At 34.9% G+C, this 14,085-nt stretch overlaps 1 protein-coding gene across 1 annotated transcript in view; it reads right to left on the bottom strand.

The window, feature by feature from the left end:
- Positions 1 to 14,085, bottom strand: part of fray (oxidative stress responsive kinase frayed) — a 36,623-nt gene that overhangs the window by 21,314 nt on the left and 1,224 nt on the right. The window contains exon 2 of the mRNA XM_089649633.1: positions 1,724 to 1,848. Within this exon, the coding sequence (XP_089505759.1) occupies positions 1,724 to 1,848 (125 nt within the window). The remainder of the gene's footprint in view (positions 1 to 1,723; positions 1,849 to 14,085) is intronic.

Genomic DNA, 14,085 nt, shown 5'->3' with positions numbered 1-14,085 from the left:
CAGTTGGCAAATTTTCGCGTAAATAATATTAAATATCAATTTTTCAAAATTATAAATGTAAAATTGTTGTTTTTGTCATTGAGTAAAAAAAAACGGTAGTAGTAAGTAAAAGTTTACCAAAAAAAAATAACAAAAAAGGTATTTTTATATCGAAGAATAACTTTTTTAAACATATATATTTTTGTTATTTGTTTTTGGGGTGTTATGCCATGTTGCGCTAACTCCTTATTTAGCCAACGTTTCGGACAACATTACAGTGTCCATCATCAGGGCAGATGTGATGGACACCGTAACGTTGGCTAAAGAAGGAGTTAGCGCAACATGGCATAACACCCCAAAAACAAATAACAAAAATACTTTTGGCCATGAAAATCTTAAATCATATTTAACATACATATTTGTTTTTATTCTTGAATTTGGTTGCGTTAAAATCACGCCGGGCAATGTTGGTGACGGCCGTCTTACCAGCCAGTAGCGTTTTCCATGTCATAATGACGTTGTAGACAGTTGGAACTGTTTCGTAATGTGCTGTTTTTTTATGTTGGCGACGGCCGTTTTACCAGCCAGTAGCGTTTTCCATGTCATAATGAAGTTGTAGCCAGTTGGAACCGTTTCGTAATGTGCTTTTTTTCAATTTTTAGTACAACGATCAGAATCAGAAAAATAAACTTTAAATCTTCCACACATTTTTTAACGGTATTCGTAATTTGTGAAAATATCCCATTCCGAATGGACGACTCTCTGAAAGAATTTTTAGCCACGAAACAAAATTATCAATTGAAAAAAAAAAAATTAACCAAATGACATTATTGATTTACATATTAAGAAAGGTTTGAAGTATCTACCAGTACATAATTGAACAAGGAAATAAAGTAATCACTATTTACACAGAGATAAAAGCTATAAAAAAAATAATAAAATGTTATCGACACCTCGTCAGCAGGCAGTAAATTAAGTGATATTAAATGTACATTGCAAAACGTACAAAAAAAATATATACAGGATTTTCCAATAAGAGGTGTTATTTTGAATAGCCCGTTATTTCGGTAGATGTTACTTTTGAAGCTGTCATTTTTTGTCATTTGACAAGTAGAAACTACGCCATTAATAAAAATGTAACGATACACGCTTCAACAACGCATTGAAATTATTAAAATTCACTTGAGTGAATCAAATGCAAATCATCTTGAGTGATGAGGCCCATTTCCACCTCGGTGGCTTCGTCAACAAGCAAAATTGTCGCATCTGGGGCTCGGAAAACCCAAGAGTTATTGTTGAAAAGCCTCTCTATCCTCAACGTGCGACTGATTGGTGCGGTTTTTGGTCCAGCGGAGTAATTGGACCTTACTTTTTCGAAAATGAGGCTGGAGCAACAGTTACGGTGAATGGATTGCGCTATCGAGAGATGATTAATGATTTTTTATGGCCGGAATTGGATGGTATTGATCTGGACATCGTTTACTTTCAACAAGACGGCGCTACGTGCCACACAAGCAACGAAACCATTGATCTTTTACGATTGAATATCAAAATAACACCTCTTATTGGAAAATCCTGTATATTAAAATGATACACAATTATGGAGGGAAATCTATTAAAGGACGACTGAATGCAATAGTCGCTAAAAAAAATTAACCCGTAAGAACAAAGTTTATTTTTTAAATATATATTTTTTAAATGTTTAAATTTCTACTATTTAGAGATAATAAGTGGATATATTTACCTGTATTTCTTTGAGCAATTCCTCCATGGACGTGTTCCATTTTTCCAAGTTGATTCTCTTAATAGCGCACTTTTCTGACCGCGGCTTGCAATACGCCGAATAGACGATGGCTGTAGCGCCAATACCTGCAGATAAAAAATTAAAAAACAATTACATTTCAGAAATTAGTAAGGTTAACAATGTTTTTTTCATAAAAGACAGATCATCATTCCCATGTTACAATTAACCTGATGATTCTGAGGCCCCAAAAAAAGTTTTAGAGACAGATCGACAAACTCAGCTGCCCAGGATGTGACAAGGTGTCCAGACAGAATGGACGATCTCCAAAAGGATCTCAAAACGCTTTTGAGCGTGTAAACTCGGCCATCTGGACAAATCGTGAATTGCCGAGCACAAAATTCGAATAATAGGTATATTGCAAAACTGTTGCTGTCACTGTCGCTGTAACTCCCTGAATACTGAGGGAAAAAGAGCAAAAAACTGCACCTCAGGCCAATTAAAACTTTTGTTAAAAAAAACTAAAGTTTTGTACTCCCCTATTTTCTCCTCGAAAACTCGACCGGTTTTAAGTTTTTTATTACCAACTGTAGATAAGAATATATTCTATATCAGATGGTTTTGCTTTTTTAAAAATATATTGTCACATTTGTATACTGATGGCTTTCAAACTAGGCAACTTTAAGGATTTTTGGACGGTCTTAATAGTAGTTGAAGGCCTTAGTCGTAAGTCACCAGATATAAGTCACTAGTTTTAAGTCAGTAGTTCTAGTATTAATTATTTAATAAATATATTTGTTCAGCGCCCTTTGGGTGATTTTTCACGAAAACGGCGCTATATATTAGTCAAATTTTATTATTCATTATTATTATAAGAAGTAACTTATCAAAAAAGCAAAACGTAGGGATATGCCAGTGATTGATATCTATATTATACTAGCTGTATCCCACCACGCATTGCTGTGGCTCAGTCTATCTGTGCAGATAGAGAAACAATACCGCATGTTGCTTCTACGTCCAACAGCTGGCGCTGTTTAAAAAAAAAAAATGTTTGTCCAATAGATGGCGCTGTTTAAAAAAAAAACATGTTTTTCCTCCCACAGGTGACATCTTCATAATATAGGTATTTAAAAACACACGCGTATTTGATTGCAACGCTGTGTCAAAATTTCAAAGCATTCGGTGAAGAATTTTTGGAGATTTAAGATTCTGAACAAACGAACATTCACATTTTAATTTATTTAGATTAAAAAATATTTGCACTAGTATTATAATCAAGAGAGGAAGGGGGGAATATGTTTGTATGGACAAAACACCGCCAGCGTTTCCTTTTGATTGAAACTGGCCATTTTATATATATATATAATTTGTACATTTATTTATAACAATTACAGGTAATATAGCCTAAGACGTTATAATTGTACCATTTATGCAGTGTTTATGCAATGCCAAAAATCTCTTTGGATTTGTCCTAAAATACCAGGAAGACCCAAAACGTATCGAGCACGTCTATTTACAGAGGCATTTGAAATCCACAAAAAACCCAAATAATACCAATACCGACAACGGGCCAAGTCTAACAGCTCTCGGAATCCATTACGAGGGTTAGGGGCCGTTCGAGTATTACATAAGCAGATTTATTACAATTATTTACCCCCTCTTCCCCCTTGTCACCAAAAGTAAGCAAAGCTCTTACCCCCCCCCCCTCCCATGCTTACGTAAAAATTGGTACCTATATGCATTTTTCTGTTAATGTATTCTGTTTTATGAACAATTCAACTTTGGCGAAAGAGGATCAACGGTAACACAAATATTAACTTGCTTTGATTTGCTTCCAACACGTCAAATCGTCAATCGTACTGAAACGAAACAATAGATTGATGGAAGAAATTTTGACAAGTGAGTAGCGCGCGGTAATTCCCCCATTCGCTTCTAAGCGAGTACCTAAACGTATTAATTATTTGTGGGAATCCCCGAATATGTATTCGGTTTTCAAACATAGACAATGTGTGGGTTGCCAATGTAAAAAAAAAAAATAACTACTGCTGAGCAGTGCTGACGTAATCACTATCTCGACCCCCCACCCCCCCATGTCATCAAAAATAAGCAAAGCAAAGACCCCCCTGCCCCCCTATAGTGCTTACATAATACTTGAACGGCCCCTTACACCGCAACAAAAAGTCAAAAAACCACATTAATTTCACTAATTATTATACCGACTCTAAGAGAATGAACGCGCGCAACATGTTATCACTTCTACAAACATACACCACCATAACCTACACATCTGCTCTGATGATGGACGCTGTAACGCTGTCCGAAACGTTGGCTAAAGAAGAATTAAGCGCAACACGCCATATAAATATCCAAAAAATTTTTCACAAAAAAAACCTGATAATATTTGAATTTCTTCTACTGCCGTCATTATACTATTGAGAAAATGTTACTTGTGCAATGATGAAGGATTTAGCTAGCAGAGAATTGAACCCGTAACGCCCCAATCAAGCGGACGCTAAATTAAACACAGAAAGAACAAAAATAGAACGAACGCAGTACAAAATAAAATCCTTTGTTGTGGTGTTTGGTCCTTTCTCCTTACCCTATGGAGTGCCGACGTCATGATGATTTAAGCTACTCAATGAAATATTAATTTTTAATTCCAACGCAAAATTTTACAAAAGAAATTATTGAATTCTCGCAATAAAAGATTTGTGAAACTTCAATTTAAAAAGGAGGTCATTAATAATAATTTATTCACAAATAAGCTGAAGATATTTTGCATAATTTTTTAAGCACACTACTCAAAGATTATCCTGCTATTAAACATGGGATCTGTTGCATCATCGCCTTAATGGACAGATAATCCCATATTCCAAGTTATTACGTTATAATGTACCACTGAAGAGATAAATCAGTAGAAGCACATTGTGTTAAAAAGTAAGTTTGTAACACAGATTTTACGTAATAACGAATACAACAAACTTCTCGGAAATGGGGACACGGCGCGCTTACTCCGGACTAGATAGAAAGATAAAGATTTCCTTTAGGAACTCTTCAACCTTACTTAAAGGGACGACACATCTCAGTGTCAGGTTTCAGACTTTGCTGGAAAGGACGACACATCTCGCTACAGGATCAGGTCTACAGCCAACGACTGGCTCGTGATCTCTGCTCGTTCATCGGCCATGCGTCCGTACAGTGGAAGCATGGAACAAACTTCTACAACATATCATCAATGCTCCTAATATAGAGTAGTGGAAGCATGGAACAAACTTCCAAACAACATATCATCAATGCTACTAATATAGAGTAGTGGAAGCATGGAACAAACTTCCAAACAACATATCATCAATGCTACTAATATAGAATAGTGGAAGCATGGAACAAACTTCCACAACATGTCATCAATGCTCCTAATATAGAGTAGTGGAAGCATGGAATAAACTTCCACAACATGTCATCAATGCTACTAACATAGAGTAGTGGAAGCATGGAACAAACTTCCAAACAACATTTCATCAATGCTACTAATATAGAGTAGTGGAAGCATGGAACAAACTTCCAAACAACATATCATCAATGCTACTAATATAGAGTAGTGGAAGCATGGAACAAACTTCCACAACATGACATCAATGCTACTAATATAGAGTAGTGGAAGCATGGAACAAACTTCCACAACATGTCATCAATGCTACTATAGAGTGGTGGAAGCATGGAACAAACTTCCACAACATGTCATCAATACTACTAACATAGAGTAGTAGAAGCATGGAACAAACTTCCACAACATGTCATCAATGCTACTATAGAGTGGTGGAAGCATGGAACAAACTTCCACAACATGTCATCAATACTACTAACATAGAGTAGTAGAAGCATGGAACAAACTTCCACAACATGTCATCAATGCTACTATAGAGTGGTGGAAGCATGAAACAAACTTCCACAACATGTCATCAATGCTACTATAGAGTGGTGGACGCATGAAACAAACTTCCACAACATGTCATCAATGCTACTAATATAGAGTAGTGGAAACATGGAACAAACTTCCACAACATGACATCAATGCTACTAATATAGAGTAGTGGAAATATGGAACAAACTTCCACAACATGACATCAATGCTACTAATATAGAGTAGTGGAAGCATGGAACAAACTTCCACAGCATGTCATCAATGCTACTAATAAAAACCAATTTAAAGCTCGATTCGGATTCTTATTTGGGGAGAATGATTAATTTATTGTGAAATCTCAAAGTCAATTACTGTTAAACCTATTATGAAATCAGATATGAGTGCGTCATCAGAATACTGCCTGCTCATTAAATAATAATAATAACAAATAAAAATTTGCATACCATTTCAACGGCATGAAGGCCACAATGTATTTGGCACCAGCAGGTTTGCACTATATCATGAATAAACTACTCCATCATTCGTATATTGATCGTGGTCTAGCGCTAACTGCAACATTTTATGGAATAATGCAGACATTATGGAGCGTTCAAATGGCGTAAATATAGCTAGGATTAAATTAACCTTTCCCTTACTGTGCTAAAAAAATCCACGCGTTCCGGTGCTGTGTAGTCAATACACATCTCAAAATAAGCGATTTAATATCAGAAAAATATGAATATTCATAGCTAATCGCTTATGTTTATTATATTTTATATCAAAAGTGATAATAATTGTAATTTAATTGATTAAAACATGAAAAAACCATCGGCAGATGCTAAAAAAACGTGCGAGGGGTCCACATCTAACGACGGTCCGCGACCGACTGGCTGGCGGCTAGCACACACACAGCTATGCGGTCGTAGGTATCGATGGTCTAAATAAAAATACAACTGCGGACGTGTGGATTTCTCATGTTCCCGGATAGCAAACTAAAGCGGGACATCAATAGCGTGTCATTTTCTCGCACACTCTTCGCGTAGCATTGTCACACGGTTGATTGTATTGGTGTATTTGTTTCCGATTTTTGACAAAAATCTCTGATTTTTAATTGAATTTGAAAACTATGTAAAATTTTATTTTTTAATTCAGTGCATAAATGTATAATGGAGGAATAACTAAAATCCGAACCCAGAATTTATTATATTTATAGAGTTATTAAAGTTATTAGAAGCAATGTGTAGTAAATACACACCACAGATAAGGATAGGTTAAAAAATACAATTGTAAAAAGGGTCATACTAAATATTCAGTTTTTGTAAATACGCTGAACCTTTTTCACCTATCTGGGATTTTAGTTATGGCTAGAGATAAATAAATATAATGAGGAATTCGTGCACCATTGTAAAATGGTCTTTTTCATGAACAGAAATACTAATATTGCAGTGCGAATTACCTGCAAAGTATCAGATCCTTGTTCAGCAATCACTGAAAAGGACATACCCACGACCACCACCTCTAGTGACGGGTAAATTCTTAAGAATTAATTTTTTGAGAATATTTTCGAAACGGGTATATTGAGGGAATTTTCATCTAAATAGTGATCAATCCCTAAGAGGTTGTCTATTAAAATGAAATTGATATTTAATATGATTATTATTTACAAATGTATTCATGAATTAGAGAATACTGAAGACAGAAATTTTAGAATTTTTGGAAAATTGAGAATAGTACCAATGATATAAGCCGTCATAACGTTGATATTTGCGGCCGGCCGAAAAGCGTGACATCACTGTACATGCGTGGCAAACTGCAGCACTGCCATTCGAATTATGAATTGTACTGCATGTGACGTCACAAGATACGTTCACCCAAGTTCATATTGAAAACTCGTAACTTCATAATTTTTGGAGATATTGAAAAACAAATGTTACTTATTAAGTCGATGCCATACGTAGTAATGCAAAATCATGTGTTTTTGGTTTGAAAATTTGGTCGCCTAAAAATGTTTCAGATGCTTTAATTAAATACTGCGAATAGAATACATCTCGGCCTTTGAAATAATCAAGTATTTTTTAAATAAGTCTTTTTATAAGCCCAGAAAAAAATAATGTATAAGGCCTATGAAAACTGCTTTAAAGTTCAAAATCTCCTACTTACGAACCCATTTTCGGTTATGATGTTATTGTATAACGTGGCAAATTAAGTTATTTATAAAATGATCGAAAAAAAAAAAAATATTTATGCCTGAACATCCACAAAATAAAATAAAAGGCATTTTTTGGCCATGTTTTTTTCTTGCATAAATCAAAACATGCGGATGGTGTTAAGCGGGAATTCAAAACTTATCGCCATCTACGTAAGGGTTGTTATTGATAGCGGCTCAATTTAAAATATTACACGACTTAGTGCATCGCCTTAAGAATTATTATTTCTCTTTCCAACGTCAAAAAAATTATGTATTTCCACAGAATAGAAAAAAAAAACTTTTATAAAATATGAACGCCCGGTCAAATACGACCCTCAAACGCTAGAGGGGTTAAATCTATAAATATAATAAATTTTCATGAAAAAAATGGGTTTAGAACACAGACATATGAATATATAGACTAGAAATTAAAGGTGAGGGGTAAAATCAACTGTTGAAGAACGAAGGGGGTAAAGCTGACTGTGATTCATCAATAAATCAATCTGACAGTATATAGGCATCTCGCATTATAATATCACCATTTAGTTCTTAAAAGTAAAATCTGCTTTTGAATGAATAGACATTTTTACATGGGAGCGCAAATTACTCGCCACGTTATGAACAAATTTGTGAAGTCCAAATTCGGCAAAAAAAAATTGGTAATTTTTGGATAGGGCCTGACACGCTTATTACGAATATTTTTTAGAAAAAAACTTTATATTCGCCTTAATTACTATAAAAGAAAACTTTTTGCATTTCGGGCGGCGGAAAATTATGAATTTAAATTTTCAATTGCGTTAACCAAAATTCACTTCGCGAATCGATGCGGCGGCAATCAGCTGCCATTAGGTACGTCACTGTTATGTTGGTATCCCTGATACATTGATTTGTATCACAAACCATGTTACACAAACCTAGCGTAGCCGGTAAACTAGTTGAAAACTGGGATGTTTTTCTTGCCTTGACGCGAGCAGGCGTTATTAAGGGGCACTTTCCTTTGTATCACAAACCATATTACACAAACCTCGGCATCCCACGAAGATAGCAACGGTCGTATTTAGCTCTTGTTAATGCATATCAGTGATACCAACATAACAGTGCGTTCCTAATGGCGTCGCGTTGTCGCCACATCGATTCGCGAAGTGAATTTTGGTTTTATGCAATTGAAAATCAAAATGCATAATTTTCCGCCGCCCGAAATGCAAAAAGTTTTCTTTTATAGTAATTAAGGCGAATATAAAGTTTTTTTCTAAAAATTATTCGTAATAAGCGTGTCAGGCCCTATCCAAAATTTACCAAAAAATTTCTTCTATTTTCAGAGTCGAATATTTTGTTTACGTATTTAGTTAAGACACTTTTATAAGTGTTCATAATTTACTTCCCAGTAACAACGATGCGCACACTTGAGAATCGCTACATTCGACCAGATGTATCTCGATGTGATAGTATATGTTTCTACAACTGATTCATATTATACGATGTGAATAAGCTTAAAATGATGCTTACATATGGAATGTAATACGACAATTGGGTTTATTCTCTTTTTCACATCTATTTTTACAAGTTTTCATAGCACAAGCCACTATTTTGCCGTGTTATTTTATAAAATGCCTCGACCATAGCTCGACGCTAGTTCGAACAAGAATGATGACGTCACATTCTCAAGATTCACGGGAAGCCATACGCGAGCCCAGCCGGCTCCAATGGAACCGGTATGGGGAGTGGGGAATAATACACTTTTAATCACTTAGGGCAGGTCTACTAATATTCATATGTCTATGGTTTAGAATAAAGTTCTTAGTAAAAAAAAAAAAAATTCCAGACTTTGAGGAATTTATATAAGGTAGTGGAATATTCCCGGCTGAAAATCGCTATTCCCGCGAAGTTAGTTTGTTCCCCTAATCCGTTTGGGCAGCTTTGGTTACTCTGGGATCTCTAAATTGCAAACACTTCTAGGGATAATCTGATCACTGGTTATTAAGCAAAGAGAAAATCAGACAAATGTTGACTAAATGACTTTCGAAAAGCATGAATTGATATTTTAAGTGCAACAAATTCGTTAATAATTACTGCGCTAATGATTTCACGTTTATTCTTTTACGTTCTACATTTGCGTGCGTTTTCTCTTTTCGATATTATAATTGACAGCCTTTTTAATAATGTGTGGGTTTGAGGCGTGGTTGCCATGCTATGGCGTGCTTCAATAGCGCTTTCTAAATAAGGCACGTAATCGTGACCAAATGCAAACTCCAGTTTGATAAAACTACATGCGTCATTAAAGTGCATATAATTGTAGTGAACGATGAATACTTAAAGCAGTGGACGAGTTTGTTTAGTTGGCAAGTATGTTTACGAGAGATGGAAAAGCTGATAAGGATATTAAACGAAGGGTAAACGCAGAAAACTCCATTATAGAAGGACTGCAGACTGAGGACGCGGTTGGTGCCAGAAAAAAATTGGCCAAAGAAGCTAGCAGTCTACAGTGGAGTGCTGATACCTGCCCTGATGTACGGCAGTGAGGCTTGGAACTGGCAGAGGAAGGAAGAACATAGACTGAATGCTGTGGAAACAAGATCCCTGAGACATATGTGTGTAAAACCATGCCTGATGTAAGCGTAATGTTTGAATGAATGAAGAAGGTAGTGTAAGGAGAATATATGATGTGAATGTGAATGAAGGAAGAAGTCGGGGTAAATATACAGAAAATAGGCACATGCTTTGTATGTGCTTTTTTAATAAATAAAAAAACACCTTCTAGTAGTAAGATAATAATGAGAAGTAAGTATTTTAGTTTCCGGAAATGGAAAGTAATTAATTTTAATAGTTCATTGTTATTGATACGAAAATATTAAGGTTAGTTTTTTTATTCCATTATTTGATCCAAAATAGGATATTAGGCATAGAAATATGAATATTAGTAGACCTGCCCTAAGTGATTAAAAGCGTATTATCCCCACTCCCCATACCGGTTCCATTGAGCCGGCTGGGCTCGCGTATGGCCTCAAATGAAATTTGAAAACGTGACGTCATCATTCTTGTGCGAACTATGGTCGAGGCATCATCGGTTCATTTTACTAAATAACACGGCAAAATTTTGACTTGTACTATGAAAACTGGTAAAAATAGATGTGAAAAAAGAGAATAAACCCAATTGTCGTATTACATTCCATATATAAGCATTATTTTACTTTATTTTAAGCATATTCACATCGTATAATATGAATCAGTTGTTACTATCACATCGAGAAACGTCTGGACGCGAAACACAAAGCTGGTTGGTTGCTGGGAAGTAAATTATGAACATTTATAAAAGTGTCTTAACTAAATACTCTGAAACTAACTACGACTCTGAAAATAGAAGCTGCCTTACTTTGCCGAATTTGGACTTCGCAAATTTGTTCATAACGTGGCGAGTAATTTGCGCTCCCATGTAAAAATGTCTATTCATTCAAAGCAGATTTTACTTTTAAGAAGTAAATGGTGATATTATAATGCGAGATGCCTATTTACTGTCAGATTGATTTATTGACGAATCACAGTCAGCTTCACCCCCTTCGTTCTTCAACAGTTGATTTTACCCCTCGCCCATATCTTCTCGTCTATTAATTCCTATGTCTGTGATATTAGGTCTTTAGTTTGAATCTAATCAATATATATTACAACAACAAGTAAGTGTACAATGTGCATTACGCTAAAAGTCAGAAACGAGTCCCGGTATGATTAAGGGAGTTATACGGTGTGGTATACCTCTATCACCCATCCATGAAGAAGGTTCCCGTTTTTAACTGAAGGGCGTTCTTTTGAAGATATAAGGGCTGGAAGTTTTGCCCTCTAGAAATTTTAGAACAGTCCAGGACATTCAAGAGTATTCGAGAGCATTCCACAACATTCTAGAACATCTCAGGAACATCCCAGATAATGAACTAAAAACGGGATTACAGGCAGTTTCCTGATAAACATTTAGTAAATTCGTTATTGTGACAATACATTGGTAAATATCTCTAAATAGCATTAAACAAAGTCACTATCGGTGTCTGTCTGTTTGTGCGCTTAGTTCTTCTAAACTATGCAACGGAATTTGATGGATTTTCACTATCATTTAGAGAATTTCTTCCAAAACATTTATATATATATAATACATGGATATTATATTTATTGAAAGTAGATAAAAGTTAAACAACGCCAGATAGACTTCAGCTAGTTAAAAAATAAATAGCACTATTTAAATATTTTTATGTTAAAATATGACGTGAAGAAAAGATGTTAAATAGCTACTTAAATGCATTGTTTTCCACTACCAGGAAACTGAAATACTTACTTCTCATTATTAGCTAAGTGATACAAAGTGTTTTTAATTCTTGACAGGCCAAGATGCCAAACAAAATGTCTGTAACCAAGTGAGTCTTCCAATGACCCCATGCATTTTTCTGTCTTATGGGCTTTTAAACTATAGAAATCCCAATTATTCAGTCAATTATTAATGTTAACTTCTGTATTTGCGCAGGAATACCTAAAATACTAACATGATATCTCAAGAATTTAAGCTAATATAGGGAGGATAGTAATTTTGGGTACTACCTACTCCCCCAGTTGTCTGCAAGATAGTTAAGGCAAAGCTTAATGCCAAATCACTATTTTGATTAATCTTTATAACGAATTGGTGTACATTATGAATACCAAAAAATATGCTTCAGAAAAATTGAAGGTTTTCCTATCGCTTCGCTTGAGTAGAATACAAATAAAAAAATAAATTACTCAATAAAAAATATAAATGCAAACTAGTAAAAAAAATATTTTTTCAATAGAAATGTATGAACGCATAAAGGAAACAACTTTAAAAAAAATACTGTATTATAGCTAAGATTATCTGTGACAGTTCAACTTGATTAAATTTTTTGCTCTCTTATAAAATTATTTACAAAATAAATAAAAACAAGTTTTTTGCTTTAAATCGAACGTTTCTAGACTGCGTTTGTCAAGTGATTTTAATGCCTATTACCTACGATATAAGGTATACCAAGAATATACACATTTTTGGCTCGTAGCTTCCTCTTAAAATAAAATGTGTGTATTAAGCGTGTCCCTATTGTGTGTATATTTACGAAGCCACAGCACGCCCAAGTGAATCAAATATTTGAGTCAGATAATGTCAAGAGTCGGAACAACAAAAAAGAATGAGTGAGACAATGTACGAATGTGAATGAGACAAAGCCGTGTGGAGGTCTATCCCCTCTACCCAGAACTGGTTCTAGTGTGTTGCATTCTGATGTTGAGGACGTTTCAACACATTTATCAACATAACAGAAATTGCGTAATTGTGAAACTACGCAGTGTACACAAATTTTAAGTTGAACCAACAATGCGCACCTAATCACTTGCATTCTTCGATCATATAATGGAAAAAAAAAGCTTTCACAAAACAGCATGAAAGTAAATAATAATTTTTGTGGTGTGCCAACACCATTTTACGTTTTATGACCATCGAATCGACAATCAGAGCCATGTTGAGCAACAATAATAATATTTGGCTAATTTATATAGCGACGTTTTTGTAAAAATCACAAATATATTTATGTGTTATGGTGACCGGGTATCTCATCAAAATAACAGTTCAACACACCTACAAAAAGTGATATACATGTATTCATGAAAAGTGATGAAACAAAAACTAGGTTAAATAGTTACCTATGTAACCTAGTTTTTGTTTCATCACTTTTAATGACTCTATATCACTTTTAAAAGGTGTGTTTAACTGTCATTTTGATGAAAAAACTACCTTCCAATTTACCTCCCCAATTCCTCGTGCCTCAAAACATACCCCAATTGAGTTTACCTAGGTCGTACAAGCTCTGGGCAGTTGTGGCTCTTATGCAGTATTCACATTACTTTTTTTTAATGTGAACAGCCAGCATAGCCAGTAGGACTACAGCATCCTAGTTTCGAGTACGTTGTGAAGCTGAAAAAAGCTGTGAGGAGAGAGGAGATGGAGAAGAGGAAAGTAACAAAATCTGGTCACTAAACACGACTAAAGCCATTTCAAGCAACTTTTCTGCCGTTTCAACTGTTTCTGAATGTTGGTATTTCACTAGGGTGATACTGAAAGTATCTACGACTATTAAAAATAATTAATATTTTTAGTTAAATTGACACATCCTCTATTGTTTTTACTGTGTTTAATCGAAGCAACGATACCGTACATGTCAATAAACATTAACTGGCTACTAGAGTCTGCAGTGACGAAAACTATGTAAACATTGTACGAAATATTACCGTAAA

This window comes from Hesperophylax consimilis, chromosome 30, assembly GCF_061612785.1.
Source record: "Hesperophylax consimilis isolate HC1 chromosome 30, BYU_Hcon_1.0, whole genome shotgun sequence".
Lineage (NCBI taxonomy): Eukaryota > Metazoa > Arthropoda > Insecta > Trichoptera > Limnephilidae > Hesperophylax > Hesperophylax consimilis.
The sequence above is the reverse complement of the archived record's forward strand: the minus strand, read 5'-3'. Positions and strand labels throughout refer to the sequence as shown.